Below are 20975 nucleotides of genomic sequence, written 5' to 3' on the forward strand. Positions count from 1 at the left end.
CACTCATTCTCAATCTCAAAATCAGAACCCTTTCTTTTGCTATTCTTTTTAGAGAGGTGCTACGTCTACAAAATTTTTATTGTATTTTTACAAATCATAAGTGGTTAGTTGTTATTGATTCAAATTTGAACCTAACACTAAGATTACTTTTTTGCTCCAATAATAACAATCAGTAACAACCTGTCACTTATGATTTGTTATAAAAATGTTGTGAAAATATTGTAGACATATCATTTCTCTTTTTTTTATTCTCTTCTTGTCTTCTGTGTACACGTCACCGCCCACTCCACTGGTACTAGCAGCCCCCAAACAAAACAAGACTTCAGCTTAGCCCTCCTTTCAAACTCAGTCCTCACGATCCCAAAAAAAAAAAAAAAACCTGACCATTATTCTCTTTCTTCTTGCTTTCTTAAAATAAATCATTCAGATGGTGAGTTTTCAGTTTTCTTTTCTTTCTTCAGCACTACACCTTCATCTCTTTTTTTAGTGTTTTTTTTTTTTTTTCTTCTTCTCAACTATATACGCTTACTTAAATATTTACATGCACTTTAATTTTTCATAGATTTTTAGAGAAATATATGATTGAAGGCATGGGAAGGTATGAATAACATCCATATAATTAATAATCGGAATGATGATAGGTTGACTATTTAAATTACAGTGGAAATTTTGTTTTTTTCTTAAGTACGAATAACATCCATATAATTAAGTAAAAATTTCTAATTAAGAGTTTATTTTTTAAGTTCTTTTCAGGTTAATTTTTGAGTCATATTCTTAAAGTTTAAAGAATTATGAGCAAATGAAAAACAATTGATGCATTCTTTAAGAAAAAAAAATGTTAGCAATTCAGAATTTAGGACACCTATGGTTGTAGAAACAAATGTGGCTGTAAAAATAAATGTTGATACTTCAATGTCTAATGAACACCCTTCCAAATGTTCAATAATTCAATATGAAGAGATAGATCATGATCCAGGATCACGTAAACAAATATGTGAATTTCCTATCAACAAACAAGATGAATCCGACGAGCTTATCTTAAAGAAGGTCCATATCAAACTAAAAATATAGACTGTCCATACAACAATGATAATCATCATCGTCGAAAATCGACCCCCCATGTAAAAACTCCTGGCTACGCCCCTGCCCGCATTCATATCTATGGAGAGGATTATCAAGTCTTAATCTGGTAGGGCAGGTTATTTTCAGGACCCTAAAAGGAAAAATCCAATGGAGGAATACTCTTAACGGCTGGAGAGTGTAACTTCAGGTCTTCAGCTTTTGTAGGGATGGCTTTAACTTTTTAGCGAATTCACCAAATGGAGCACTAGCTTTCTAAAAGAGGACCTGAGTCCTTTGGTTACATATATTGTTGTTGCAGGTCGTATCGAAAGTGCGTTTGCAACAGAGTTTGGCACTATGCAGGTTTCAGAACAAATCGACCACGTTAGAGAGTCCTCTTGTGACAACAGGGGCGATTGCATCCTGAATTGCTCAACCATTTGACTCGATTTGCGTTTCAAAGTAGGTACGGTTTCAAGGCACTAGTAGCCAATAGTGTTTATGGGGCCAGAGAGCTCTTAAATCATGGGACCTACCTCTTAAATCAGATAGCTCCTCTTGTCAATGGAATGCTAAACTAGAATTTTAGCAGGGGAAGTTTTGAGTCTAAGCCGGGCTGTGGTAAAGAACAACTCAAACGTTTAGGTTGAATCACCAAATCAACAAAAGAATTTGGATTGTAGAAGAAGAACGTTCAGATGAATTAAACAAAATGCAGATAGGCATGCGAGCTAGAATTACACGTAGTAGATCCCGTTGAGTTTAGGTCTGCAATTTGTGCTTTGTTTTCAATTTGAAGACAACTCAAGATACAACTGAAATCCAGAAAGAACAAAACCCAATCCCTTTTAAATAAAAAAATCTGATATAAGTTTAATAAACAGCAAGATTTCGAAATAATTTCAATTCAGTAACTGTTTTTATTATTACTATTTCATTAATCTGGCATGTAAATGCCAGCAAGTGAACATGATGATCTTTGAAACCTCACATGGTTATGAACTCTGTTTCTAATACTTTGACCAAAACCTTAATCCTCTTGGTAAGAATTTTCACAAGTTGTGTAAGTCATTGTAAGATTGGAGTTTGAGTTCCCTTGGGTCAATGATTGTTAACATTAACAAAACATAACAGCTATCCCACCACCAGAGTCTCAGTCATCAAAGAGGACGCATATGGTTGGAGCAACAATTGAAAGAATTGAACATGACCCAAATATTTTTCTTATGGTACAGAAGTTGATTCTAATAAGTGAAAATGATGGAAAGTTCAATAGGTATGACAATTCTTATGCATTCAAAGAAAAGCATACACCTAACAGAGCTCCTCACGAAAAAAAAGGCACCAACGAGCTTCATACAAATCCAATTTGTGAATTAACTAAACCCAAAAACACTTAAGCATGAGAAATTCAGTTTATTAAGCAATTAGAAACCCAAGTTAAAGGTCAGTCAACTGGTCATCATCATCAGAATGGAAAAGTTATTCTCATCCACAGCTAAAGAGAGCCTGTGTAGGAAGGTGTCCTAAGATTTTTTCCAATATTCATCACATGATGACTCTAGAGTTCAAGCACAAGTTTAAAGATAATACAAAAAAAAACATTTGCTACAAACAGAAACAATTGCAAGTCACACTTTAGGCTTAATAAATCAAACCCAATTGCAAGTTACACTTTAGGCTTAATAAATCAAGCCCAAATTCTAAAACTTAATAACATGACAAAGCTTTAACCAAATTCACATGATTCAAAATTATGTGACACCCAATATTTCTCCACACATTTTGCAAATAATCAATTCTGTAACAAAAAAATGTTACACAATATAGGATTAAGTAATATGAAAAATCAATGAACGGCTTCAAATTTGTATTCACAAGATAGATCATTTAATAAGAATCAAATGATAGATTCAGAAGCAAGTCGTTTAACATCACTCGATAATGAATATCTCAGATCAAGTGTTGGATTAATTTATTTAGCTTCATCCCAATCTATAACAAAGAATTAAATAAACAAAAAAAAAATTAACTGAATAATAAATAAATAAAAACACAGCTCAGTGGCGAAAAATAGATGGATTACTCAGTGTTGGCTTTAAAGTCATAGGTTCGATTCTGCCAGCTAGCTTTCTTCAGACTTTCACATCAGAAGAGGGAGCTAAGAATCATCATCGTAACCATCAAATTTCCCAACAAACAAATAGAACTTTTTAAGGAAAAATAAATAGAAATCTAGCACACCTAATGCCCTGTTTGGATGGAAAGAAAATGTGGAATAATTTTCTCAGAGAGAGAGAGAGAGAGAGAGATCGCTCAGGTCAGCGGGGTTGTCGACACGCAAAGTTCTCTAGAATGTAGAGAACCCTGCATTCCGGTCTGTTGAGCTTGAATTTCTTGTGGTCATCACTGCGATCTCACTCTCTCTTTTCTCTTTATACTCAAAAACCATAAACAATAACACACAAAAACAGAGAGACTCGTACATATAACAACATCGACAATACAAAAGAGAGAAGGAAAAACAGAGAAGAGGGGGATGAAACCCTAGGCGAAGTAGTTCGTGTGATTGTGATGAAGGGGCTGCTACAAGCTGTGAATTTATAGTAAATTGAGTTAGGGTTTTGTGGGGGATACGGGTATTCATATTCCAACCCAATATGCTTGACCCGAATGCCACAACCGGACAGAGTTTTATTTTTTATTTTTATTTTTTTGTATTATATTTAAGTTATATTATAAATTAGACAAAATTTAAGTACAATATCTTAAATGCTGTTCTTTAAGTTCTCTACTTAAAATTGAGTCATATGACTACTTAACTAAAAAATACGCTTCCATCCCATAAGAAAAAATCTACATGGTAGAATCTTAAGAGAGAAACTTAAGAAACAAAACCTAAATACTGTACCTAAATCTTGCCCTTACAAAATACATCCTCTAATTTTGTCTAAAATATGATTAAGTCATATAACTTTTGATTCAATCAATTCTCTCCTTTAAATTTTAATTTTATCCAATTCAATCATTCCGTTATTATCATTGAAATTGCGCCATAAGTTTCTTAAAAAAAAAAACGTAATTTTGAATAAGTATGACATCGTAAATCATGGAAAAAAAATTAATTATAACATATTTAATAAATAAATAAAAATACAACCCTCACACGCCGTTGAGGGGCGTATTTTGCTCATGCATGTTATTCGTTTTGTTTGTTTAAATTGTGCCATTTGGGGATATTTTAGCTGGAAGTTGTCATTGGATTTTTTATTTTGAAATTTTCTGGTGTGTATGTTTGTTTGGCTACTGTAAGGACTGAATTTGGATTGGACCCAATGTAGAATTAGGTTTAAACCCAACAAGCCCAAACAATGAATTTATAGAGCGTGGGTGAAAGAACTAATTCTATTCCAAAAGATGGACAATAAAACACAAGTAAATGAGAAAATCTGTCCTCGACACGGCCTAAGGAGCTTATGTTATGATATCTTGTACATGAACAAAGCTATAAGAGTTCATCGTATTCTTACAAAGATTTCTTGATTTTTTTCGATCCTTTTCTTTAGGCCACCTTCCCATGCTATATACTACAATCTTGATATCATCCCTACCATACACGTGTAGGTTGGATTCTAGAAACTCCATCTTGTCCCATCCAACACCTCCCAGAATCATCAATTAGTAGCTGTAAGATTGCTTGATCACTGTTTAAGTATCACCTCCATATTAATGCGGCTAGAGAGTTGGTTGAGAGGCATTTAATGTGGAGGTAGCAGCTTTTGAAGATATTTGTTGCCACCCTTTGCTCATCCCTTTTCCAATGCCCAACTATTAATTGTGATGCAACCTTGAAAGATGCCTGAGATGATAAGACATTCTTACCAATCTCGGATCCCCGTTTCCAAGATGAATTATCTCCTCAAACGTATTTTGGACTATCACATACAATCTTTATTTCTTATTCTTATGTTGTTCCCATTATAACCTTATTTAACCATCCTCGGATTGGTTGATATCTTCGGATTGGGCCATAGGCCCAATTCATACAGTTTTAATATTACCTTCTAGACAGTTGGCCCCCACAGTTACCAAGAAATTGGCATGAAAGGTAAAATAGACAAGGAAAATAAAAAATAAAATACAAATTCCACATAAGTTGTTGATGTGATTTTTTCTAAAACCAGTTAAAATTTTTTTTTTTTTAATTGTGATTAAGTGACATGTAAGCAATTTATTAACTATATCAACATTTTTCGGGAGTTAGATAATGACAAGGAGCACAATAAAGTGTGTTTATAAAGAGTATGGATTAAATTGACATAAAAAAGATTTTTAAGGTCCATAATGAAGCTATTCCTAAAGGTGAAGAACTAAAAGGCAAAATACTAATGATTTATCTATTTTCTATTGACATGAAACAAAATACTTTTTTGTATGTTTGATAAAATAAATTACAATTATATTTTAACAAATTTGATGTATAATTTATAATTAGAAAGGTTGTGTATGCAAAGCATTAATCCATTAGTACAAATCAAAAATAATAAATCATTAATTTTAGAGCATGCGAAATATCTTCGAATCAAATGTTAAGGCATGCATTATCCTATCATTACTAATGAAGAGTTAAGAGATTCATTGTATATAAAGAGAAAACCTCTATCCTCTATTTATGATTAGAAATGGGGGAAATGACCTACAATATGGAGAAGGTAAATGAGAGAATGACACAAATCAATATAAAATTAGAGAATATAGAATATCATTTGAAACAACGAAGATCATATATCAATGTAATAAGGCAACGAGCACAACGAAATAGCACAAACCCAAAAATCGTGAATCGATGCAGAGAAGATCAATTGAGTCAACAAAGTGATATAGCCTCTCTTGAAAAAGAAAAGGAAATACTACTGGAGAAAAGGAGGAAGCTCGTTGAATCAATTTTTAAGCATAAAATGCTAGAAAATTACCCTCTCACTTGGAGCTCCTTTATAAATTAGTAATTAATAAGTGATCGAGTTTACCAAAGAAAATAAAAGGCATATACTCTCCCTCAATCTTGCTTTGAGAAATTTTGAAGGAAGGAGTGTTTATATTTATGTTTAGGCTTCATGTTCATTACTACCTATCCCCATATTTGATTACCCATTATGTGCTTTTTTTTTCTTTTTTTTTATTAATCATTTGTGTTATTGGAAATAACGTAGAATAAAGTATTAGTTTCTTTTATTTTTATTTCTTATTCAACCAATCAATTTTTTCATAAATTCCAACCCAATATTTTAAAATTTATTATGATGAAGGTTTCTATTTGCACATTGTAGCATAATATTTCAATACCAATGCATTTTAGTGTACCATTTTTAAGGCGTGTATATAGTTAGGATTGAGTTACACCTAATATAACTTTTTGTTCATGTTACACCATTAATTATTTTTATTATTATTAATATTTCAAAAATTCAACCATTGAATGATATGTTCTCATATTCTCAACATGTATGCCAAATTCCATATCAACTCTTTGATAATAACTTAATCATTGGTCACCTTTAAACTTTGCAAGGCTTAAAAAAAATTTAAATTAAATTAAATTAAAAAAAAAAAAAAAAAACATAATCTAACATTGGATATTTCAAAATACATTCAATAAAATTTTTCATGTGGTGTTGTAACATTATCAATAATTACACTAAGTATAATTTGAACATAATCCATATATATTACCTAATATCTTCAAAATTGGTAGTACAATCTAATATTTTAACCAATACAAAATATATGAATTATCTTTACTTATTACTTGTATGAATAATATCAATTGTACCAACCAATACAATATATATTCTAAAACTTTGTTCCACTAGTATTGGGTAAGATCTTAAACTTACCGCTTCAATACTATGTTTGGGAGTTTATAAAATAATAGGATGGGTATATCATGCATTAATGGTTTGGAATCATATGGTGAATTTGTTCAATGTGTTTGAAAGTTTATAAAATAAATAATGAAAATGGAAAGAAAAAAAAAAAAATATATATATATATATATATAATTTTATTATTACGTCCCTCACCTTTTATTTTCCCTTTTTTCAAAATATTAATATAATCGATATTCACTTATGTCTCGTTAAAGGAATGAGTCTCCCTCACTAAAAAAAAAAATAGTTAGGAATAAAATGGAATATCCTTTAAAGAGAATCCAATTCATTTCTCATGTCTTCCCCACCAAACAAGCTATAAGAGTGACCAACTACTTGGCCAAGAAGATTGTTGTCTTATAGGGAGAAATCTTGTGAGGGTAACCCTAAGATAGTGACTACATATTTGGAACTCAAGGTTTTATGGATATTATAAGGTCTTAGGAACCATAAAGCCAGGGATTGACCCAGGTGGGGGCTTGAGCCCAGGTTCTCCTGGGTCCAATTTCTTTTTCTTTTTTTAGTTATTATATATTTCATTTTCGTAGTTGGGCCCCCTTTCAAAACCTTAGACCCCTATTTCTCTCAATAAGGCTAACTAACCTCACCCAAATAGTAACTATCCAACCCAAAAAATTAACAAAAACAATAAAAATATTCACAATGGTGATTGTATTTTAACAAAAAAAAAACTATTTTACCACCAAAGAACCAAAACATCATGTGTTATTGGAGAAGCTAAAGCTAAATTTTTTGTAACTACAGTAAACTAGTATAAATCTCAGGTGTCTTCCTTCAATTAAAAAACTTAAATTCTCTCGTTTCCTTTATTATTTTAATGAGTTATTTATATTATTTTAAATGAAGTGATAAAAAAATAGAACATTTGATATTGAGTGTATTGTAAAGTGTGATGATAAAATAAAGTAGCTTTTTGAGATGCACCACCACTGCGAATGCTCTAACTTCAACACAAAAAAAAAAAAAAAAAAAAAAAATCATAGGCAGCCTAGTATTTTTAAAAAAACATTATTTTGTTTTTGTTTTTGTTTTTGTCTTTGTTAGTAAATAATTGCATCTTAATGTATTTAAAAATAACAATTTTACCATCATGCACCCTTAGTGTAATGATCATTCTATAAATATAAATGCTTATGGGGTATGAGACATAAAGGAGTCGGCAAAACCTTTTCCAAGCTATTAGAATTTGTTATCTACGATATGGAGATTACGTTTGTTTGTATAAGTTGGAAATGGTACTTTAAAAAATGAGTTAGAAATAAAGTTGTTTTTCAACCAACAATAATATTTTACGTTTAAGGGAAGTCAAGATAGTTTTCCTTTAACAATTTTTTTTCTTCTGATACAACCAAATATAGGAAAATGCACAAAATTATTTTCATTTAAAATTTTTTATTGAAACAAACAGAGTGTTAATATATATATATATATATATATATATTAATAGCCAAATTTTAGAGAAAATCCAATTAGATTTTAATTGGATTCTCAATTTTGCACCATGTGTCCCTTTTTTTTTTTAGAATACTTAATATTTTTAATACACACACAAGGAGAGGGGAAAAGATCATAAAGAAACTGACAGTGATGTATATTCAAAAGGGCTTATGTGTCCCATTTAATTGTTAATTTTGTGCCAAATGAATTATTGAGTGTAAAAATCGAAGAGTCCAAATCCAATTAGATTTTAAATTAGATTTCAATTGGAGTCAATTTTCCACCACATATCCATTTATTTTTTTAATTTTTGTGGTAAGTAAATTATTAAGTGGAAAAAACCGAAGAGTTTAAATTAAATTAAATTCTAAATTATATGTATAAAGAGAAACCATTATATATTTTAGAAATGTATGATTTAATAAAAGTGTAAGCTAATGCAATGTATAATTTGAATTTTTTCTCAAAAAAATGTATAATTGTGATTATTTCTAATTATATCCGTGCATTTACACACTACTTTTAATAAGAATTCCATGTAAATTAATACCCATGTTTACTCCACCCAATAAAATGCTGTCACATCAATTTTTTTTTTCCAATTAAAAAAAAAAAGATTAACACACACAATCACTATTTCCTTAAATATATATTCCAAATATTAACAAATTAGATTAAAAATTGAAAATTATGCTTGAAGCATAACTCTTCATCTTGGGATCTAGCAACAGATTTGTCATCTTTTGATGGAGGTGAGAAGCTAGCGTGGTGCACTGGCATTACCATACAAATTTAGGATGTTGGTTACCATTAGAGCAACCACATCAGCTCGTGGAAAAGAATCCGTCTATTTTACACAAAAAACCTACTTTTTCTATTTTACATCATCACTTTTACAAAACACCCACATTAGTTTATCTATTTTACAAGACTTTTCAATAAAATATTCATTCTTCATCAATTTTTTATTATTTTCCCTAATGGTTATACTTTTTTAATTTAAACTTATATTTTAAGTAAACTACCAACACCGGTGGCTCAGCCAATGGAGGCGCTTGTGGTGGAGGTCCAATGGCCCACTGGATTGGTGTCTCCGACCATTGTACCGCCATCATTGGTGGGCCAATTGTTAGAATAGTGGCTCCGACGACCGCCGTCGAATCGATGTCTCCGACCACCGTATTGCTAGAATCGGTGACTGAACTGATGCTACCGAATCGATGTCTCCGATCAACGGTCATATATATATATATATATATATATATATTTTTTTTTGACCCAACAGTCATAATTTTTATTGTTATATCCACCAGTCATAATTTTGAAATTCAAATAGTAAATTCAAACCTAACTTTAAACCTAATGGTAAATTCAAACCTAAAGGTCATATTTTTTAACTTTAAACCCAATGGTAAATTCAAACCTAAAGGTCATATTCTTTATAACTTTAAACCCAATGGTAAATTCAAACCTAAAGGTCATATTTTTTATAACTTTATACCCAATGGTAAATTCAAACCTAAAGGTCATATTTTTTAACTTTAAACCCAATGGTAAATTCAAACCTAAAGGTCAAATTTTTGAAATTCAAACTCAAGTCACATTCTTGCTCTATAAATATGACCATTTTCTCTCTAATTTCCATCCACTTCTACAAAATTATCTATTCCATTCGGTTTTTGTTCTCTCTTAATGGATTTCCTTTATGACATTGATTTTATTTTTCCAAATGATAAGCCTCCATTTGACTCATCTTCTGATGATGATGAGTTGGAACTTACTCTAGCTATTGCCATAGAAGAATTAAACAATGAAAGAGCATCAACATCACGTCGTCGTTCGATTCAACCTCGCAGGTTTATCTGGCGTAATCCTTTGCAAGGTCATGACAGGCTTTTCCATGATTATTTTGCTGAAACACCAGTGTATCCTCCTAATGTATTTCGAAGGAGGTTTCGAATGAGTCGTTCTCTTTTTCTACGTATCCATTCAAGAGTTGAAGCTACTGAACCATACTTTGTTTAAAAAACAAATGCGGCTAACACACTCGGGTTGTCTTCCCTTCAAAAGATGACCGCTGCAATCAGAATGCTTGATTATGGAGTGTCGACTGATTTCACGGATGAATACATAAGGATTGGAGAAACCACTACAATAAAATGCTTAAAAAAATTTGTTAAAGCAGTAGTTTCAATCTTTTCTGAAGAGTACTTGAGGTCACCAAACAACAATGACATTGCAAGGTTGTTAGCGGTTGGCCAACACCGTGGATTTCCAGGAATGCTGGGGAGCATCGACTGCATGCATTGGAAATGGAAGAATTGTCCAAGTAAGTGGAAAGGTCAATATATTGGTCATACCCTTGATCCAACGATAATTTTGGAAATTGTGGTGTTGTATGACCTTTGGATATGGCATGCATTTTTTGAGTTACCGAGGTCTCACAATGACATCAATGTCCTAGAGTGGTCTTCTGTATTTTCTGAGCTTGCTGAAGGGCGTGCTCCTCTGGTTAATTACTCGATAAATGGTAATAACTATTCGATGGGGTACTATCTTGTAGATGGTATATATCCATCATGGGCAATATTTGTCAAAACAATTCCAGCACCACAAAACCGTAAAATACAACATTTTGCTTCCGCACAAGAGGCGGTCAGGAAGGATGTCGAACGTTCATTTGGAGTACTTCAAGCGCGATTTGCAATTGTGTGCGGGCCTGCACGTTTTTCCCACCTTGAAACGTTTAAGGACATTATGATGGCATGTATAATATTGCATAATATGATCGTTGAAGATGAGCGACATACTTACCTTGGAGCAAATGACTTTGATTATGATCAAATCAACAATAATGGACCCAAACCGGTGTCACATAATCCCACTTGTAACCTTATGCAGTTCATTAAACGTGATAATTCCATTAGAGATAGAAGAATTCATTCTCAACTTCAAGCAGATCTCGTCAAGCATCTATGGCAACTACAAGGCCAATCGTAGGAATTTGGAATTCTAAATTTCTAAGTATTACTACTTTTATTTAATGTGAACCTTCGTTGGAATTTGAAATTTTCTAAGTTTAATATTACTAAGTTTCCAAAAAATTGAGACAACAAAAAGCCGTATATAAGTTGACAGACCCTTAGGTAAGTTTGTCAACTCAAGTTTAGTTGTAAACTTACACTAGATACCATCTTGATCATTGGTCATTTTTAACACAACTGCAGCTATTCAACAAAGCTTATTTGCTTAGTAAATCAGTATATGTAGCCTGAAGCAAACACCTTTTCTACCATACATTGACATTCTATACCTAATAATTCATTTGGTAAAAGTCCATTCATAATTTATAGTTATTCAATAATTTAAAACACAGTAGAACAATAATGCAGAACAATGCAGAACAATAATTCTTCTTTCTTTATCTCAAACAGGGGTATTTAACCCCTGCTAACAGTAGAAAAATAATGCAGAACTATGCAGAAAATCACGTCTGCAGAATTCAAAAACAATACAGTTTCTGCAGAAAAACAAAACAATTTCTGCTGAAACAAATAATTATGCAGAAAAATAACACTATGCAAAAAAATAACATTATGCAGAAAAATAACACTATGCAAGTACAGCCACCTGTTGAGAAACTGCAGAAAAATAACATTATGCAGAAAAATAACACTATGCAAGTACAGTCACCTGTTGAGAAAGTGCAAAAAAATAACACTATGCAAAAAAATAATTATGCAGAAAAATAACAGTATGCAGAAAAATAACACAATGCAAGTACAGCCACATGTTGAGAAAGTGCAGAAAAATAATATTATGCAGAAAAATAACACTATGCAAGTACAACCACCTGTTGAAAAAGTGTAGAAAAATAGCATATACAACCAATAAAATCAGCAACCAATAAAATAACATATTTACATTCAAATAGCATTTACAACCAATAAATCAGCAAGTACAACCACCTTCAACAGAGACATTACTTCACCCAAAACAGAATGACAAGAACAGAATCACAAATTAAATTGAATAATCAAGTGCTATTGTTCGTGCACAATACAAAATTTACAACATTGCATCTATTTCCTCGCACAAGTGAAGACTACAAAAATATATCTAACATGATTAAAGATTGAATAATCATGTTCCTTGCATAAGTAAATACTACAAAAGAGATATCTAACATCAAATCATCTATGTCAACTATGTGCTAGTATCTTTGCACTATACAAAAAATTACTTGATTAAATATTGTCAATAATAATATTCCATTATGATGGATATTTAGACTTTAACCTCTCTAAGATTTCCAAACGACGTAGACGAATATATTCTTTTTGCTTAGAATCCATGGTTCTTGTATCTTTCATCATAAGTTCATCTTCCATTTTCCTCTTTTCTACTTCATTCTTCTCTTCCTTGATACGAATCAACTCTATTCGTTTTTCGGATGTAATGCGCATTGCCTCTTTTCATTCTTCTAATGCAATGCGCATACTTTCCTTTTTCTCCTCATGCATTCTTCTCTTTTCTTTCTTGATTTCGCCCAATTGGGAGGAAAGTATTGGGACCACGTCATCACAATTCTTTCTTTTCCTTAATTTCTCCTTTTCGGCCTTCCTGCCTATGGGTCTCTCCAAGGTTTCGCCGAAGTTCATCTCATCATTATCTTCATCTAGATTTATTGAGCTTGCAAAAGTATGACAAGATTGTGTGGCTGGTTGTCTTGTGCGGGCCTTCAAACTATCTCTTAGAATCAACCACTTAGCTTCATTCCTCAAAATTCTCCAACAATGTTCCAATTGAAATGCATTTTTGCAATTACTTTAATACATAGCTTTTGTATCTTGAATCTACAAAAGGAAAAAAATTGAAAATAATAAGAATCATAAAACTAAAAATGTGATGTACAATACATATTAGATGTTGAGTTGAAATACCTTGTCATGCTCAGTTTTACCACTTTCATTCTGGTTCTCAATTTGGGTCAAGCATCCACAAAACTTGTTGGTCTCCCTTTGAATTGTTGACCACCGACTATTTAAAGAATTCCTGGTGCGGTTAAATTTCTTGTCATTGTGGAAGGTGGACCAAATTCTCTCCCAAAATGTTGTGTGTTTTTAGTCCGTCGATGTCACGGCATCTAAGCTAACATTGAGCCATGCTGACACTAGCTTAATGTCTTCATCTACGGTGTAGTTGATTCCCCGTTGACCTCTCTTAGTAGTTGATTTTTTTGCAATGGGGGTATAGATTGTCCCATTTCAACTTGAGGTGGAGATTGATGGACATTCACGTCTGAATGCGGAGTGGACATCAAAATACTACTGTCAAAAGACTCAAAATCTTGTTCATTGTCTTGTAAAATGTCAAGGAAGAAGAGATTTTGATTTTGTGAGTCCATCATCTAATAAACACCAAAGTAATTCAGAAGCATCACTAATAAGCAACAAAATTGAAAACAAAAAAGAAAATGCATTGTTTAACATAGATTTAAGAGTATAACTCGCTGAAAGCACAAAGGTAAACAGTATGGGATCTATAATAGAGGTTCTCCATCTTTCAAAAACTAAAAGAAACCTCACGAACTAAGAAGATGAACACAAGAATTTGATCAAAGAACACCAACCCTCCCCATTGACACATGATCCATCCATGTCTAAAACACTAACATTATCAATAGAACTCTCAACTCTCAAGTAAAACTCATATGCATTTGTACTTATATTAACACAGAATCAAGGAAACTCACAGGCAATACAACAACCAAAATTCATTTAACTGCACAGAGTTAATCAAATTCCACAATCACAACCAAGCACCCTTATGGGCTAATCATTGACCAATTCATGTACAAACACAAGAAAATCAAACCTCAAAGCAACAGAAATAAAAATCAAAATCAAAACTCTCACTTTCAACCCCACCAACAAAACACAAAAAAGAAAACCAATAAGACAACTACAAACACAATCCTTCAGCTTTAAGATAAAACCCACATGGAATTCAACCTCAGAAATAATAATATTCAACAGAATTCAAAAATAAACCAAAATTTAAACCGATTTCCCACAAATTATTCTCAAATGAAGAACTACAAAAAGACTCTGATTTTATCAAATTTGGCTTGCAAAAGAGAGACAGAAAGACAAGCAATTAGCTATACTGTTTGCAACCTATAAGATTAGTCCTAGAATAAAAATAAAAAATTAAAGATTAGTCTTAGATTAAAATTGCTCCACAGGCAAAGACATACTAGGCAATTCTTTCATGGCCAACAAACAATATATGTTTCTCGAGTATATCCCAAAGAAATTGTAAAACAAATATCAAGATTATCTTCCACTAAATGTTCAAATAAAACGGTTTTTTTCACCAATTGAACATCCAAATACATAAATAGCAAAACTCTAGACAGAACTGAGAGCATCTTTTACCTCTGAGTAGTGGGTGTCCAAGTCAACAGCTACCCGTTGCTCGAGAGATTTGGCCCGTAAGGAACGAATTGCAACAGATAAAGTTTTTAGATCAAGCTGCAAGAAACAAAATAATTTGAGCATCTTTTTGAGGAATAAGTTACTTGCAAAATTAAGTAACTAAACATAATAAATTTATATCGTCGAGAAGTTTACAATAATTTATATAGTTTTCTTATTAAAATATAAGAAAACTATGAACATCAAACAGAGCAAGGGGGATAATGTCCCCAGGTAAGTATTCAACCCAAAACTGAAGTTCTAGCCCAACCCGAGATTTCTTTGCCAAAGCATCCAAAATCAATGTAAAACCTTTAACATCAGGTTGAAGTAGTTTATAAATAAGTAATAAGAGACTCCACCAAATCAGCACAAGGAAAACAGTCCGAAAACTAAGTATATAACTAAGTAGTTTATAACTAAGTATATACCCTGTTCAATCAATCCGAAAACAGGGGAGAAATAGAAATTTAATACAAGTTAAAAAAACTCCAAATTCTTCAAACACTCCCTACACACGGGGAAACTAATCCCTATCAAAAGACATAAAATTTAATCCTTACCTGAACTCTAAAATAATCAAAATACACACAAAATCTGAAATGCTAATAAATTCCAAAAATAACTTTCGGATGTGCTCCGAAGAATCCCTAAAAAAAAACCCCAAACCAGAAAAATTTTGAAACAAGAAACCCTAAAAAAAATTAGTTTAGAGAAACTCCCAAGAATCTTGCTTGAAACCAAAAAACAAAAAAAACCCTAAAATCTCAATGAGAAAAACCCATACCTTTTTAGAGAAATTTGCCCCAAAGTCTGTCAATAGAGAAGATTCCGTTTGTCAATTGATCCATCCTCACGGGGCTGCAAAACTCCCAAACTGATCACATTATTATTTCCCGTGGTGATGAGAATGAGCAAAAGTTTTTGGACTGTAATATGAGAGGAAGAACTCAGGAGGGAGAGAGAAGCTGAGACCTGAGAGAGGCGTTGGTGTGCTCAGTGAGAGGAGAGAGAAAAAAAAGAGTGAAAATGAAGTTTTTATACCGTACAGATAATATTATTTTAAGGGATAAACGAGCTACAGTAACCATGTAAATATACACGGTTACTGTAGCTCATGAAAATATATACACATTTTTACACATCTTTACACCCACTGATGTGGATGTATTTTTGCTCAAAATGTGTAAAACTTGCACCTTTTTCTATTTTAGAAGAGTTTACATGAGCTTATGGAGATGCTCGTAAAGTTTGATAAATAATTCGTATGAACTGCTGGATACAAGGTTAAACAGTAAAATGTCGAATGAGTAATGTTGATTTATATTTTTAGGATGAATAACATAGTATCTAATCATAATTATTTCACCAAAAAAAAAAAAATCATAATTCAAAAGAGATTAAATTCTATAAGGACGTGGTGTAAAACCCATGTTTTACTCCTCCAATCCCAACATGCCACATTATCTTATTACATATTTAAGAATAAACACAATCATACTCAATCAATTCTAATACTCATATATAAATCCAACAAAATTGAGAATTTATTGAGATGTTATTAGGTGTGATAGGATGTATTGAATTTTAAGGAAAATGCTGATGTAGCAATCACTTATTGGATGGTGGGACAAAATGGGTTTTTGCCCTTTTCGGGCAAATTAATTAGCTTTATACTCCATTTCCCAAACTAAGTAGGGAAATGCCCCTCTTTTAAAACTCGATTTATGATAAATCGAGTTAAAAAAAAAAAAAAAATTTGAAGCCCTATAGTGGCGTTCTAATGAGCCTATAGTGATGTTTTTTAACTCAACTTCAATGAAATCGAGTTATAGGTAATTTTTTTACCTATAACTCGATTTTATTGAAGTCAAGTTAAAAAATGTCACTATAGGTCTTAAAAAACGTCACTATAAACTCCTTAAAATACCACTATAGAGCCTAACTCAATTTATCATAAATCGAGTTTTAAAAGAGGGGCATTTCCCTACTTAATTTGGGAAAGGGGGTATAAAACTAATTAATTTGCCCGAAAAGGGCAAAAGCCCATTTTGTCCTTGGATGGTGTAAAACATGGGTTTTACATTACATCCTTATAGAATTTAATCTCAATTCAAAATCATTCATTCAACCGTTGTAAAAGAATCATGAAGAAAATTTAATTCAATATATTAAATAATTAAGAAAAGAATAAAACCATAAATATATTCTCTATTCTTGCTTTTGGCAAACCCATGCTCTTTTTAATTACCACTTGTCACGCTTTGCTTTCAATTCTAACGTGCATGTTCACAATTTATTTTTCTTTATATGCAACATTTTCTTAGACTTGAACCCGGTTTTTACTCCCGACACTCCACAAATACTCATACTTGTGAAGTAATCATCACATTAAGGGTGCATATATAGTTAAGACTTAAAAGAGTGCATGTATAACACATTTTATTCTCAATGTGCCGGAAAACCAAAAATTTTCCTTGGAATCGTTCTTAGAAACTTTGATGGTTAATTTGGCTGAGTACATCATTTTTTTAGATTTATATATATATGGTGGAGATCGCTTGTGTTTCATTTTTTCTTTCTATTTTAATTTGTGGTTTGATTTGCAGACCCGTTATTGGTATTCTTTATCCTTTGTAAGTAGATTCTTTTCTCTGATGGAATTCTATACTTGGAATTAAGTTGGAAGGGCCAGATTTTATCTTCCTCTTTTTAGTTGTTTTTTTTTTTTTTTTTTTTTTTTTTTTTTTTTTTTTTTTTTGGGGTTGTGTAGGTAGGATGCTAGTCCAAAATAAATAAAAATGAGGTTGGCCTATTCTTTTAATAGTGCATTTAAAAAAAAAAAAACATTAGTAGTGCATTTAAATTAGCTTTTTGCTGTTAGTTTGTTAACTTATTTATTTTATGTAATTTGGTGGTTGATAGTTAATTACTTGATTAACTACACAAATTAACACAATTATTCATAATAGCTATACATAGAATAGTTAATAACAGTGAATTAACTACACAAATTAACACAATCTTTCTCATTCTCATTTGCTTTTGTTTGAAACCTATTTGGCAGGATATTTATATAGCCGTACATGAAGCTGATATTGATCTGTTGGTTGGTCATCCCGAACTTCAGTATTTTGATGGGGTGCCTCTTTTTTTTGCTGAATTTTTTGACGTGGTACCTTGGTATTTTAACCTTGTGGTTAGTTTATGGATTCTTTGGCAGTAGTGCATATGTATATGAGCAATTTGTGAGACCTTTCTTTGTCAAGCACCGACTTGTTGGAGTCTGGCATGTACCAGAGAAGGGTTTCTTCAGCTGTAAGCTAGAGGACATTTTAGCCGCATGGAAATATATATCAGAAGATAAATGGAAAGAAGATTAATTTTCAGAAGGTTATAAATTATTACTATTATATTAATAGGGTATGAAATCATTTACCATATCCTCACCGTTTTGGGGATATATGCCTTTTAGCTGCATTCGGGGTGTGTTGAGGGCTCATTTTGAAAATCTAGAACCTTAGGAGCCCAAGCCCAAAAGAAAAAAGATATTGGGCATGATCCTTGATTCAGTACTACTTGGTCCACATTCAGCCCTCAAAACAAAACGTCCTAGCAACAATCTAAATCACTCTGAAAATGGGAAACCTATCACCTCTTATATTTTGTAACCCAAGCTCACGAGGCCCACGCGTAACAGGAGGAACATGTATTATTTATGATGCTCTCAACTTTCTCATGTTTTGTAACTAGCATTTTCAGAAGGTCTCATGATATATTTCTCTCATAATATGTTGGATTCTCGGTAAAACAATCTAATTTCCGTGGCAAAACCCATTATCCAAGTAATGGGTTCTCAACCCAAAGATAGAGAAAGAAAGGGAAGACGGTTTGGAAGGTTGGAGAGTGCAATTATGAGGGGGAATATGGGCATCATCATCCATTGAGAGCCTGTGACTCTAAGTTTGGACATGCATATATGGTTTTGAGGTCTACTAAGTAGGTGTGTGTTGACCGTTGTCAACTAAAACAATTCTCATTTGAATAATGATAAAGATACAAACTATTTTACAAAATTTTTTACAAATTACTGATGTGATGAATGATTATTGATAAATGAAAAAGTGATATTAATCGCAGGCCTAGATAAAAACCAATAAGAGGTTGGCTACATCAACATTTTGTAAAATAGTTTGTGGTAATAGCATTACTCTTCTCATTTAATATGGCTATTATATAAATCCAGATTTTAAATGAATATTTTGGAATGATAATTGATTGGATCAATTGGTTATCTATCTAATTTGGCACAATAAGATCAAGTTATGCTTGTTTTATTTGTCCAACCAAGGCAATGTATGAGCACTGTTATAGGTAGGGTACATTTTATTATTATTATTAATTGTTGTTTTGTACTAAATATTTAATATTTATTTAGTGTTATTATTTTTTACTTATTTCAATTTTGAGATTTACACTTATTTTCTCACAAAAATTGCACGTTTAGAACCACTAATATGGCCAAAAGTATCATAAGACTAGTTCTATAAAATGAACACCAAAATAGCATTGAAATATGTTTAGTTATTATTTTTATTTCTTTTGATGTGATATGGGGCAATTTTTTTTTTTTTTTAAATAGTAGGTGGGATGGTTTTTTTAGGAGAAGGTGGGGATTGTGGAGAGTTTTTTTTTTCACTTTTTTATTAATTTTTATTGATTTACGGTTTTAACCTTATTTTTTTATTTTTTGGGAATAATGATAAGTTAATTAAATTAGGGATATTTTTGTAAGTCTAAAAGACAATAATTAACTTTTTGAATCATCTTAATATATAGAGATAAATAAATTTTTATGAACCTACAACATATCAAAATTCAAATAGACTACAAGAAATCATGACATGTGCAGAGTGCAGACCATATGTCTAAATGATAACCTATACTACAATGGCTCAAACCCAATTACCTGATCTAAGCTATAGCCAATGGATAATTAACTACTAGCTCAATAGCACATTCATCATACCAATAATTGTTCTAAATTGCAAATCCCAATCTAGAATTAAATAGTCCTATCCATAGAAAGTTAAAAAATTTTAAACCCAAAAAATAGAAGCCAAATAACAATGTTTAGAATCAAATACAATCGTCAAATCTTGATAAAATCTCCAAACTTTAGGGTGTTTTTGGTAGAGTAGATTTTAGAGAGAGAGAGAGAGAGAGAGAGAGAGAAGAATAAGGAGGGAAAACTTTTTGGAAGGTATTTGTTTGAAAGGGCGAGAGAAAAAGGAGATGGTGAGAGTCAAGTGTTTTCTCCCCAGCCCATCAAAAAGTTTTCTTCCCAAAATAGGGAAAACACTGGGGGGAGAAAAAAAATTAGAATTGGGCCGACAAAAATGCCCATGTGCACTATGTACATGGGTTTCGTCCATGCCCAGCGTTTTTTTTTTTTTTTTTTACCACTTACACATAGACAATTTTTTTTGCTAAAAAAACATGTTACTTTTTTGTTTGCGCATGCACAATTTTTTTGCTTAAAAAATGTGTTACCTTTTTTTTTAACTTTTTTGTTTTATTTAATGGGGATATAATTGTAAATTTATAACAATTTCCGTCCATCCTCTCATTTTTTTTTTTCTCAACCAAACAAATAAGTTTTTCATCTCTTCACTTTTCTATCCTTCTATAAAAAGCTAAATATCTTCTATCCTCCCACTTTTCTATCCTCTCCCTATTTTCTATCTTCCCACTTTTCACTCCTCCAACCAAACGAATCTCTAAAGACTAATTCCAACCCAACTTCACAAAAATCATAGGACCCATTAACATGTTTGAATGGTCAACCAGAGTCCAACATCAACAATAAAATCTTGTACCAAAGAAACACAAGATTATATAGGATTGCAAAATAAACATTAGTCTTATAAGTGCACTTCGATGGCCAGCCTTGCTGGCAGACAATCTTGAGAAAATACCAAGCATTTTTGCTTTATTACTCATAAACTAATAAATCACAATATTTGACATTCAAAATCTTTAATAAACT

At 31.9% G+C, this 20975-nt stretch overlaps 1 protein-coding gene and 4 non-coding genes across 5 annotated transcripts; 1 reads left to right on the forward strand and 4 right to left on the reverse strand.

Moving 5' to 3' along the window:
• Positions 1-2523: 2523 nt before the first annotated feature.
• LOC115962368 lies at positions 2524-2622 on the reverse strand. The gene has a single exon (XR_004085411.1). It is a non-coding gene; the product is annotated as a small nucleolar RNA snoR31/Z110/Z27 (small nucleolar RNA).
• A 347-nt stretch (positions 2623-2969) lies between these two features.
• Positions 2970-3060, reverse strand: LOC115962383. The gene has a single exon (XR_004085423.1). It is a non-coding gene; the product is annotated as a small nucleolar RNA snoR31 (small nucleolar RNA).
• An 84-nt stretch (positions 3061-3144) lies between these two features.
• LOC115962351 lies at positions 3145-3247 on the reverse strand. Its single transcript, XR_004085395.1, has one exon. It is a non-coding gene; the product is annotated as a small nucleolar RNA R30/Z108 (small nucleolar RNA).
• Positions 3248-3372: 125 nt separating this feature from the next.
• LOC115962374 lies at positions 3373-3479 on the reverse strand. The gene has a single exon (XR_004085415.1). It is a non-coding gene; the product is annotated as a small nucleolar RNA Z107/R87 (small nucleolar RNA).
• Positions 3480-10517: 7038 nt separating this feature from the next.
• LOC115961509 lies at positions 10518-11447 on the forward strand. The gene has a single exon (XM_031080485.1). The coding sequence runs from the start codon at positions 10518-10520 to the stop codon at positions 11445-11447; it is 930 nt and encodes a 309-aa protein (XP_030936345.1).
• The last annotated feature ends 9528 nt before the right edge of the window (positions 11448-20975 follow it).

The sequence above is a fragment of the Quercus lobata genome, chromosome 9 (genome assembly GCF_001633185.2).
Source record: "Quercus lobata isolate SW786 chromosome 9, ValleyOak3.0 Primary Assembly, whole genome shotgun sequence".
NCBI lineage: Eukaryota > Viridiplantae > Streptophyta > Magnoliopsida > Fagales > Fagaceae > Quercus > Quercus lobata.